Source organism: Bos javanicus, chromosome 10 (assembly GCF_032452875.1).
Source record: "Bos javanicus breed banteng chromosome 10, ARS-OSU_banteng_1.0, whole genome shotgun sequence".
In the NCBI taxonomy this organism is placed as follows: Eukaryota; Metazoa; Chordata; class Mammalia; order Artiodactyla; family Bovidae; genus Bos; species Bos javanicus.
In genome coordinates this window covers 55362046-55374862 of record NC_083877.1, presented here as the reverse complement: position 1 = coordinate 55374862, position 12817 = coordinate 55362046, and the positions used below count along the sequence as shown (strand labels likewise).

Genomic DNA, 12817 nt, shown 5'->3' with positions numbered 1-12817 from the left:
CCCATGGATGGAGGAGCCTGGGGGGCTACAGTCCACGGGGTGGCAAAGAGTCAGACATAACTGAGCAACTTCACTCACTCATTTAACCCATGCCTTACAAATTTTTTGTAGTTGGGTGTATTTTTTCCAACTATTTTATGTACATATAAGCATAGAAATTCATTTAATAGTATTTATTTTTATTTTTTTTTTTTTTTTTTTTTACAAAATACAGGCTCATAATATGTATACTAATCTGTAATTTGCCTTGTTTGCTTAAAACTGCCTGACATTTATCTTTTCACGTCAGTACAGGCAGACCTATCTTGTTTTGTTTAATAGTTCCATATTGTTCTGTAGTTTCATATAACACCATGATGATGCATCCATGGAGGGGAAATTCTGAGCCACAGGAGAGAAGGGAGTGTAAATAACTCAAGTATTGGAATAGCATAAAAACTGAAAACTTGTAGAGAGTCAGGCTTTTGGAAATCAGATGCAGACAGGTCCTGGATTTTGTTTTTGTTTTTTTTTTTTTTGTTTTTTGCTTGTTTTCTAGCCTGCAATGTACTTAGTAAAAAAAATTTTACTATTATTTTAATTGAAATTTCTTTGAATATTAGAGTGGTAAGACTCTCTTATCTATGTTTGCTAGGTTTTTGTGGGGTTTTTTTTTCCTTTTTAGATTGTCCGTTAATCACAGCCATTTTTCTAATATTTCTCTTTTTCCTCAGATTTATAACAATTCTTATATTAGTAGTATTATCCCTTTGCCTTTTATATATCGAGTGTATATTTTTCTAGTATGTTGTTTTTATTTTAAATGGTAGTTTGGTTTTGGTTTAGGTTTTTGTTAAATCCTCAACAGTAATAATAAGAACCCTTAAACCTTAGTTTCACAAGAATGAAAATCAAATTTGACATTGCTTATGCAACTGAGAAAATCCTGACACAAATAGCTTATTTTTAGATTCTCTGTTTTGGAAGTTATCTGATTAAAAAGTCTAGATTAAAGGAAAATATTTTAAAAGATTCTCAAGAATCTTTTCTTATGGTAATTACAACCATTAACTGGGGTTGCATAGCTTATCTCTTCCACCAATTAATCTTTATCCTCCTTGAAAAGTACATACAAATCTTACTTTCAAGTAACCTCTGTGAATGATTGCACCAGATATTCTTCTGCATCATATACTCTTAGCTTTATTGTGTTGAGTAATTTCTACTTAGTGCTGTACTATGTGCCTTTCCATTGTGATCCATGTTTTCTTTCTTTAACCAAAATACAGTTAATTTACAATATAGTGTTGCTTTCTGGTGTACAGCAGAATGCTTGTTATATATATATATATTTTTTTTTAGAAATATATAAAATTTTCAGATTCTTTTCCTTTATTGAATATAGTTCCCTGTGGGATATGGTAGTAGTCCTTGATGTTTATTTTATGCATAGTAGTGACCCTTGTTTCTTAAGATCACATCAACCCAAGTGTCGACAGCAGAATATAAAAACCAGTCACTCAGGATATCTTTGGCTCTTCTTGCCCTGGCTCACTGGTCTAGCTCCTCTGCCTCCTTTCAGCTACAGTTGCTGATCCGCATTCTCCTTTTCTGTTTACGATCCATCTTCCTATTCCTCATGTTGCTCTTCTTTGATATCATGGCAGTCACCATCACTCACAGCATACATCAAGTTTCCTGTCACTATTGCTGCTTGATAACAGAAGTTCTGAATCCTCTCTTGCCAAACTGGTTCAAACTGCTGCTTCCCATCTCTATACAGGCTGCAGAGTGACCTTCCATTGAAAATAAGCTGCTCTCACAGCCCCTAAGCACCAGTAAGGAGGAGGAGTTTTCTCTAAACTCTTGGTTTTCCAGAACTACTTTTTTCCACAACCAGCTCAACCTTCTCAGGCTTTAGCTTCTTTGCGGGACTTATCAAATGCATGTGTGTGTGTGTGTATTTGTTTTTACTGCCATCTCTACACTACGTTGTAAAATTCTGAGGGGCAAGGATTGTGTGTTTTATTTAGTACTTAGCCTTCAATTAATAGTGACTTATTAACTAATGTTACTTATTAAATGCTAAACATGTTAACATTCATTTTTATTACATTACCTCTTATTTTACTGGTATAAAATTTTTATATTTTTTTCTAAAATAAGATATTACAAACTTGATTGAAGGTTTATTTGTACATATGCCTCCTTGAATTCAATTCCCTTCTCTACTTGCCCAAACCTAACTATTAGAATGTTTTATCCGCATGAATTTCTTTGTATCTTTATGATAGATTCATGCACATTGTTACATGTATCAGTTTTTTATTCTTCTTTATTGCTTAGTGGATTCAATTTTATGAATTTAGCTCAGTTTATTTATCCATTCACTGACTGAAATAATGACTTTCAACATATATAGTTTTTGTAAAAATACGTTTCATTTCTCTTGGATAAATGCCTGGAGTTGGACTGTTGATAAGTGTATATTTAACTTGATTGGCAAACTGCTTTCCAAAGGGACTGTCATATTTTGCATTCTTAGCAGCATTATATCAGAATTCAAACTTCTCTGCGTCTGTACACTTTCACCAGCCCTTGATATTGTCAGGTGTTGTTTTGTTTCGTTTTATTTTGAACTGTTTTAGTAGACATGTAGTGATATCATATTATAATTTTAATTTGAAAGTACCTAGTGACTAATTGGAGAAGGCAATGGCAACCCACTCCAGTGTTCTTGCCTGGAGAATCCCAGGGACGGGGGAGCTTGGTGGGCTGTCGTCTATGGGGTCGCACAGAGTCGGACACGACTGAAGCGACTTAGCAGCAGCAACAGCACAGTGACTAATTATGTTGAGCATATTTTCATGTGCTTATTTTTCCATCTAATTATGTTCTTTGCTGAATCATCATTCAGATCACGTGCCCATTTTTTGTTGGGTATTTTTTTTTCTTATTATTGGGATTTGAAAGTACTTTGTATATTCCAGATATGTCCTTTATCAGATATGTGTTCTGCAGGTCAGTTACCTTTCTTTTCATTTTGTCAACAGTATCTTTAGAAAAGCAGGTTTTAATTTTCATAAAGTCCAATATATCAGTATTTTATGGTTTGCACTTTTTGTGCCAGATCTTAGTAACCATTGCCTGATCCTAGATCATAAAATTTTCTGTGTTTTCTTTTAGAAAATCTTCAGGTTTTATATTTAGTTCTCTGATTCATTTTGAGTCTTTTTTTTTTTTCTTGTATGTTGTGAAGTTTGGGTCAAGGTTTACTTTTTTTTTGCATAGGGATATTTAACTACTCTAGCAGACATATTGCAAAGACTACCTTTTCTCCATTGAATTAATATAGCATTTTATTGAAAATTAATTGACCTTGAAGATATAGTATCTTAATTACTATAGTTTCATTGTAAGCTATGAAGATAGGTGATGTAAAACCTTCAGCTATTTTAATAAACACCATTTTTGCTCTTCTATTTCTTTTGCTTTACCATGTAAATTTTAGAATGAACTTGTCAATTTCCACAGGAAAAAATGTGCTAGAATTCTGTGTGAGACTGCATTGAATATGTAAATCAGCTTGGGAGAATTAATATTCTGACATTAAGTATATCAATTCATGAATACAATGTATTTCTCCATTTATTTAGGTCTTATTTGATATTTCTCCTCAGTACTTTGCAGTTTTCTTTATATAAATCTTGTACATATATATTGTTAGATTTATACCTAAGTATTTAATATATTTTGGTGCTATTGTAAGGAGAAGGCAATGGCACCCCACTCCAGTACTCTTGCCTGGAAAATCCCATGGATGGAGGAGCCTGGTAGGCTGCGGTCCATGGGGTCGCTAAGAGTCGGACACGACTGAGCAACTTTACTTTCACTTTTTACTTTCATGCATTGGAGAAGGAAATGGCAACCCGCTCCGGTGTTCTTGCCTGGAGAATCCCAGGGACGGGGGAGCCTGGTGGGCTGCCGTCTATGGGGTCGCACAGAGTCGGACACGACTGAAGCGACTTAGCAGCAGCAGCAGCAGCTATTGTAAATGATACTCTTATTTTCATTTCAATTTTCAATAGTTCATTGCTAGAATATAGAAATACAGTGATTTTTGTATCTGACTTTGCATTCTGTAACCTTGCTGAACTTATTTAGTAACTGTTTGTAGTATTTTGAGGATTTAGATTGTTTTCCTCCAAATAGAGTGTTTCTTCCTTTGCTATCTATATAACCTCTTTTATTGTTCTTTTTCTTGACTGTGTGCAATCCATAGGAGCTCCAGTACAATGTTCAGTAGGAAGAGAGAGTAAAAACCATTGCCTTGATCCTTTTATTATTGTGATGTTAGCTGTAGGTTTTTTGTAGATTCTTTTTATAAGGTTAAGGAAATTTCCTTTAATTCCGAGTTTTCATAGTTTTTGTTTTTTGTTTTGTTTTTAAGCATGAACAAATGTTGAAGTTTGCCAAATATGTTTTACTCATCTATTGAGATGATAAACCTTTTCTCTTTAGTCTGTTAATAGGATACATTACATTGATTCATTTTTCAGTGTTGAACCCATGCTGCACTTCTGGGATAAGTTTCTTGGTCATGATGTATTATCCATGTATATATTGCAAGATTGAATTTGTCACTTGTTTTTGAGGATTTGCACATCAATTTTATGAGAGAGAATGTGGTTTAGTTTACTTTTTTGTACAGCGTCTTTGTTTTTTGCATCAGACCACCATACACTTAATTAATACATTCTTTTTTCTGGATTCAAAAAAATTAATGTAATAAATTTTCTCATTTTATGAGCTTAATCACTCTAATTATACATTTATAGTTTTGTTGCTGTGTATATATTACATAAAAATTAACATACTACAGATTGTGGGATGTCTATAGCTATCCACAAATGAAACCTTTTGAAATAAATTACTTGTTTAAGGTTATTTTTATATTAATAGAGTAAAATTTATTGTTGAAAACTAATTTTGTGTATATGTAGGTTATATTAATTTTTTGATCATAGGAAGTGTTCTGAGTTTAAGTACTTAATAAATACGCATCTACATTTAAGTTTTAAAGTATCAGTTGAAATTATTAGATAAATTGATAGATGGAAGTTGGAAAGAACATTTGATAAAACATACTTTCCTTTGGTGAAGTAGTGTGTAGGAACCATGGTATTTTCTTTGTTGAGGTTATCCTGAGGTCATATTTATTTCAGTAACTCTTTATATCCCATTCAGGATCATATTTATTTATTTTTTTCTTTTTTTGATTTAAACTCAAAGATATAAATGAATGTGAGATCTGCTTTTGTTACTTTACATATATATGTATGTGTGTGTATGTGTGTGTGTGTATACACACACATCCTTATATATATATACACATACATTATTATGCATTATATATGTATTATACATTAGATATTAATATTATATATTTATTATGTATGTGTATGTATATATTTATTATATATGAGTGTATATGTAATATATATGTATTATAGTTTGTTTATATGTATACAGATATATGTGTATGTATTTTAAAATAATATGCATAAAATTTAATATATATGTATTTGTCAGAACAGTACATACTTTTGTATGTACTAGCAAGGGCCGAGTGTTTATAATGAATGAAATTATTTTCACTGGGCTTACATTACTTTGAGCCTTATCATGAGATTGAAAATACATACAAACAAAATTCATATTCAGCAGCAGTAGGAACATTGTCTTTGGCTTAAGCTTGTTTGATCTAAAAAACACAGCCTGCCTGGTAATTCTGAAATCCTGACTAATGAGGTCTACCATGGACCATTTCACCAGAGAAGTAAGGAATCTTGATGAAATAATTTACTTTAAGCAAATATAGAATGGAAGCTACAGTCCATGTGGTCACAAACATTTGGACACAACTGAATGACTAAGCATAGCACAGAATGGAAGCATTCAAGTTTGCTTCAAGAAAAATGGCTGTTGTGATAAAGACTACACTCATGTGTAACTTTTTTCCATACCGTTGAAATTGAGAAATCTCATAAGTAAAAATATTTATACTATATAATAATGATTGTGATATATATGTAATATAAAGTGTATTCTTTTCTCAGTCACATGTTTTTTCTTTTTGATCTACTAATGTATGTGTTTGGTTTTAGGTTTCCTCAAGAGCTGAACATGGGAAAAATAAGTGCTGAAATTATGTGGACCCTTTTTGCTCAGGATATGAAATATGCACTAGAAGGTAATTACAAATATTTAAACTTATTAGAATATGCGTTTTAGTTAAATTCTGATTTTGTGTTCTTGGTTTAAATGTGAAGAATTGATGCATCAAAACATTGATTGTTGTGATCAGTTTAGTTCTAAAACTTATTTCCGCATTGTAGAAAGATAATGATCACAAAGTATTTAAAACTACTGAAGAGATACATATATTTTTAATCAAATGGTTTCAGTTGCAGAATAATAGTGAGTAATTTGTAGAATAAGGTTTAGATGCTGGAATATTTTATGGCATAAATCAGATCACGTCAAGAGGATGGATGAGTGATATTTGTTCAGATATTTGTCTTCATAGACTTAGAAATGGTGTCTTAGAATGGGCAGGTTAAAATCTGGCCAAAGCTGGTACAAGGACAATGGCAGGACGCTTCACCAGAAATTCCACTTTCAATATACACAAATCACAGATGTAAAGCGAGGAAGATACAGCTCTCAGCCGAAAAACTGTAAGTTTCTTTGAGTACCCAACATTGTGTTTAGAGGTTAAGATAGAATGTTTAACCAGCCTGGGGTTCCTGCTCTCTAGGAACTTAAAATCTTGTAGAAAGTTTTCTTTGCACTTATTCAATGTATATTAAGGCCCTAGATGCTAAATACCCAGACTACACTCAGTATGGAAGATACAACAGTGAACAGGCTGGCCATGGTCCCTGCCCTCGACAATATGTTGGAGGACAGCTGCAAATATGCAAACGGTCACCATGTGGGATAATCAGGTGTTGGAGAAGACTCTTGAGAGTCCCTTGGACTGCAAGGAGATCCAACCAGTCCATCCTAAAGGAAATCTGTCCTGAATATTCTTTGGAAAATTGGACTGATGCTGAAGCTGGAACTCCTGTACTTTGGCTACCTGATGTGAAGAACCAACTCATTTGAAAAGACCCTGATGCTGGGAAGGACTGAAGGCAGGAGGAGAAGGAGACAACAGAGGATGAGATGGCTGGATAGCATCACCAACTCCATGGACATGAGTTTGAGTGAACTCTGGGAGTTTGTGATGAACAGGGAAGCCTGGTGTGCTGGAGTCCATTGGGTTGCAAAGAATTGGACATGACTGAGAAACTGAACTGAAAGATGATGGGCTATCTAGAGGTGAAACTCTGAAGTCAGACTTGGGACAAGGGGTAAGGCAGGTTTTCTAGAGGAACCTCCTCTGAGGAAGTGTTATCTTGACAAAGAACTGAAGGTATATGTAGGAGTTCACTTTGGGAACAGATGAACAGGAAGCATCTCTGTCTCTTTCTGGTCGAGGACAGTGCATTAGCAAGTAGAGTGAGCACAAGGTGTATTTGAGAAGAGAATTTAGCTGATTCTGTGAGCAAGAAGTAGCAAGAAATGAGGCTGGAGGAATTGGCAGGGACCAGCATGCAGTGCCTTTTGGGCCACAGTGAGGAGTTTAACTCTCTGCTAACAGAAATAAGAGCCCATAGAGAACTTCAGGAGGGACGTGTCCTGTTCACACAGGAACTAAGAACAGACATCAGCATGGCAGATGGATTGGTAGAGTGGGTGCTCACTGTGCCATTGTTTTGTTGTTGTTGTTGTTGTTGTTGTTTTAGTATTACTAAAATGTAAGCTTGCTACTAGGCCACACAGAGGAAACATACTATACTTTTCCTTATTCAAAAAAGAAGGTACACAATAGATTTTAATACCTGGTTTTCTGGTAAAATCTAATTAAATAAATTAGGGTTTATCCTTAAACTTATACCACAACTTGCTCAGAGATGCAAACTCCTTTTTCTGCAGTGAAGCATTCCTTCTCTATTGTATTAATCAATCCTGTTTTCTCTTCCTCTGCCTCCTCTCAAACACATCCTTTTATACCACTCTGTTTTGGTTGTCTCTTTGGGACCCAAAAGGCATCTTAAGCATCTTAAATCAGACAGTAGCCACCAGTCCACTAGACCAGTAAGTTTCTTCAGATAGTATTTACTCCCCTAGTCCTATCCCTGACACATCACCACCCTCCTGATTGCCTATTCAGTTCAGTCCAGTCGCTCAGTCGTGCTGGACTCTGCGACCCCATGGACTGCAGCACTTCAATGTAGAATTCTTAATCTCCCCTGTCAAACCCTGCTTCTTTCCCTTGCCTCATGATTAAAACTACTGGCACCACCATTCATCCAGTTACTTAAATCAAACGCAAAGAATTATCATGGATTCCTTTACTTTCCTCACACACTTAAAGCTCATTCCTGCCTTCAGGCTTTTTTTGCCAGCTGGTCTAATGCCTGAATTTCTCTTCCCACCACTCTTCTCCAGCAGCCCCGTGGGGCTCAATTTAATGTCACTTGCTCAGAATCTAAAGTCACCTCCATGAATAGCCTTATTTTAACCCTCTGCCTAGTAACTAATTACTATCCTATTTATTTAGTTACTTAGGCTTACTTTTTATCTGTCTTCTGTACCACCATGTATATTTTTTTGTCTGTGATTTTTATCAACATATCTGTATTGCCTAGAATGATATCTAGTACATAGAACCTACTTAATCTCTATGTGTTGAGGCAATGAAGACTTTATCAGGTAATGCCAGCTCAGTGGAGTAGTGGGTAGGGGAAACTTCCATTTGTGATCGTTTTCTGTGTGATGTTGGGTATGTTCTGAGATGGCAACACCTTTGTGTTTCATTGTCCTCACCTACAAAATGAAAAGTTCACACTGAATCAGAGGCTGGGCAGTGGGCAGGGGGGATCCTGCCCACACTTCACAGGAACTTGACTCTTTGGAACTGTTCCACAGTGGCTCTGCCACCAGGGCATGTTTTGTTTGGGCAGGACCTCTATCTTTGCTTACATAACAACATTAGTGCAACTATTGGATATTTTATTTTATGTTACCTTTGCTTTAAAAAAGTAAGTAGTGTCCATATGTGCGTGGATTTATCTCTGGGCTTTCTATTTTGTTCCACTGATCTATATTTCTGTCTTTGTGCCAGTACCATACTGTCTTGATGACTGTGGCTTTGTAGCAGGGCCTGAAGTCAGGCAGGTTGATTCCTCCAGTTCCATTCTTCTTTCTCAAGATAGCTTTGGCTATTCGATGTTTTTTGTGTTTCCATACAAATTGTGAAATTATTTATTCTAGCTCTGTGAAGAATACCGTTGGTAGCTTGATAGGGATTGCATTGAATCTATAAATTGCTTTGGGTAGTATACTCATTTTCACTATATTGATTCCTCCAATCCATGAACATGGTCTATTTCTCCATCTATTAGTGTCCTCTTTGATGTCTTTCACCAGTGTTTTATAGTTTTCTATATATAGATCTTTAGTTTCTTTAGGTAGATATATTCCTAAGTATTTTATTCTTTTCGTTGCAATGGTGAATGGAATTGTTTCCTTAATTTCTCTTTCTATTTTCTCATTATTAGTGTATAGGAATGCAAGGGATTTCTGTGTGTTGATTTTATATCCTGCAACTTTACTATATTCATTGATTAGTTCTAGTAATTTTCTGGTGGAGTCTTTAGGGTTTTCTATGTAGAGGATCATGTCATCTGCAAACACTGAGAGTTTTACTTCTTCTTTTCCAATTTGGATTCCTTTTATTTCTTTTTCTGCTCTGATTGCTGTGGCCAAAACTTCCAAAACTATGTTGAATAGTAATGGTGAAAGTGGGCACCCTTGTCTTGTTCCTGGCTTTAGAGGAAATGCTTTCAGTTTTTCACCATTGAGGATAATATTTGCTGTGTGTTTGTCATATAGAGCTTTTATTATGTTGAGGTATGTTCCTTCTATTCCTGCTTTCTGGAGAGTTTTTATCATAAGTGGATGTTGAATTTTGTCAAAGGCTTTCTCTGCATCTATTGAGATAATCATATGGTTTTTATTTTTCAATTTGTTAATGTGGTGTATTACATTGATTGATTTGCGGATATTGAAGAATCCTTGCATCCCTGGGATAAAGCCCACTTAGTCATGGTGTATGATCTTTTTAATGTGTTGTTGGATTCTGATTGCTAGAATTTTGTTAAGGATTTTTGCATCTATGTTCATCAGTGATATTGGCCTGTAGTTATCTTTGACAAAGGAGGCAAGAATATACAATGGATTAAAGATAATCTCTCTAACAAGTGGTGCTGGTAAAACTGGTAAACCACTTGTAAAAGAATGAAACTAGAGCACTTTCTAACACCATACACAAAAATAAACTCAAAATGGATTAAAGATCTAAATGTAAAACCGGAAACTTATAAAACTCCTAGAGGACAGCATAGGCAAAACACTCTCCAACATACATCACAGCAGCATCCTCTATGACCCACCTCCCAGAATATTGGAAATAAAAGCAAAAATAAACAAATGGGACCTAATTAAACTTTAAAGCTTCTGCACAACAAAGGAAAATATAAGCAAGGTGAAAAGACAGCCTTCAGAATGGGAGAAAATAATAGCAAATGAAGCAACTGACAAACAATTAATCTCAAAAATATATAAGCAACTCCTGCAGCTCAATTCCAGAAAAATAAACAACTCATTCAAAAAATGGGCCAAAGAACTAAATAGACATTTCTCCAAAGAAGACATACATATGGCTAGCAAACACATGAAAAGAAGCTCAACATCACTCATTATCAGAGAAATGCAAATCAAAACCACTATGAGGTACCATTTCACACCAGTCAGAATGGCTGCAATCCAAAAGTCTACAAGCAATAAATGCTGGAGAGGGTGTGGAGAAAAGGGAACCCTCTTACACTGTTGGTGGGAATGCAAACTAGTACAGCCACTATGAAGCACAGTATGGAGATTCCTTAAAAAACTGGAAATAGAACTGCCTTATGACCCAGCAATCCTGCTGCTGGGCATACACACTGAGGAAACCAGAATTGAAAGAGACACGTGTACCCCAATGTTCATCGCAGCACTGTTTATAATAGCCAGGATATGGAAGCAACCTAGATGTCCATCAGCAGATGAATGGATAAGAAAGCAGTGGTACATATACACAATGGAGTATTACTCAGCCATTAAAAAGAATGCACTTGAATCAGTTCTAATGAGGTGGATGAAACTGGAGCCTATTATACAGAGTGAAGTAAGCCAGAAAGAAAAACACCAATAGAGTATACTACTGCATATATATGGAATTTGGAAAGATGGTAACAATAACCCTGTGTACGAGACAGCAAAAGAGACACTGATGTATAGAACAGTCTTTTGGACTTTGTGATAGAGGGAGAGGGTGGGATGATCTGGGAGAATGGCATTGAAATATGTATAATACCATATATGAAACGAGTCACCAGTCCAGGTTCGATGCACGATACTGGATGCTTGGGGCTGGTGCACTGGGACGACCCAGAGGGATGGTATGGGGAGGGAGGAGGGACGAAGGTTCAGGATGGGGAACACATGTATACCTGTGACAGATTCATTTTGACATATGGCAAAACCAATACAATATTGTAAAGTTAAATAAAATAAAATTAAAAAAAATAAAGTCAAAAACAAAACAAAAAAAAAGTAGTAATTTTAGTCAGTGAAATAAAATATTTATGTTAGGAAAGTAAATCTCAAAAATTCAGTGTTTACTTGAAACAACAATGAAATTAGGAATGCTACACATCAGATCAGATCAGATCAGTTGCTCACTCGTGTCTGACTCTTTGCGACCCCGTGAATCGCAGCACGCCAGGCTTCCCTGTCCATCACCAACTCCCGGAGTTCACCAAGACTCACGTCTGTCGAGTCAGTGATGCCATCCAGCAATCTCATCCTCTGTCGTCCCCTTCTTCTCCTGCACCCAATCCCTCCAAGCATCAGAGTCTTTTCCAATGAGTCAACTCTTCACATGAGGTGGCCAAAGTACTGGAATTTCAGCTTTAGCCTCATTCCTTCCAAAGAAATCCCAGGTCTGATCTTCAGAATGGACTGGTTGGATCTCTTTGCAGTCCAAGGGACTCTCAAGAGTCTTCTCCAACACCACAGTTCAAAAGCATCAATTCTTCTGTGCTCAGCCTTCTTCACAGTCCAACTCTGACATCCACACATGACCACAGGAAAAACCATAGCCTTGACTAGACGGACCTTTGTTGGCAAAGTAATGTCTCTGCTTTTGAATATACTATCTAGGTTGGTCATAACTTTCCTTCCAAGGAGAAAGCGTCTTTTAATTTCATGCCTGTACTCACCATCTGCAGTGATTTTGGAGCCCAGAAAAATAAAGTCTGACACTGTTTCCACTGTTTCCCCATCTATTTCCCATGAAGTGATGGGACTGGATGCCATGATCTTCGTTTTCTGAATGTTGAGCTTTAAGCCAACTTCTTCACTCTCCGGTTTCACTTTCATCAAGAGGCTTTTTAGTTCCTCTTCACTTTCTGCCATAAGGGTGGTGTCATCTGCATGTCTGAGGTTATTGATATTTCTCCCGGCAATCTGGATTCCAATTTGTGTTTCTTCCAGTCCAGCATTTTTCATGATGTACTCTGCATGTAAGTTAAATAATCAGAGTGACAATATACAGCCTTGACATACTCCTTTTCCTATTTGGAACCAGTCTGTTGTTCCATGTCCAGTTCTAACTGTTGCTTTC

The 12817-nt window shown here is 35.9% G+C and overlaps 1 protein-coding gene across 1 annotated transcript in view; it reads left to right on the top strand.

Annotated features, from left to right (window-relative positions):
- UNC13C (unc-13 homolog C) overlaps window positions 1-12817 on the top strand; it is a 657134-nt gene that overhangs the window by 446060 nt on the left and 198257 nt on the right. The window contains exon 18 of the mRNA XM_061431239.1: window positions 6147-6232. Coding sequence (XP_061287223.1) covers window positions 6147-6232 — 86 coding nt within the window. The remainder of the gene's footprint in view (window positions 1-6146; window positions 6233-12817) is intronic.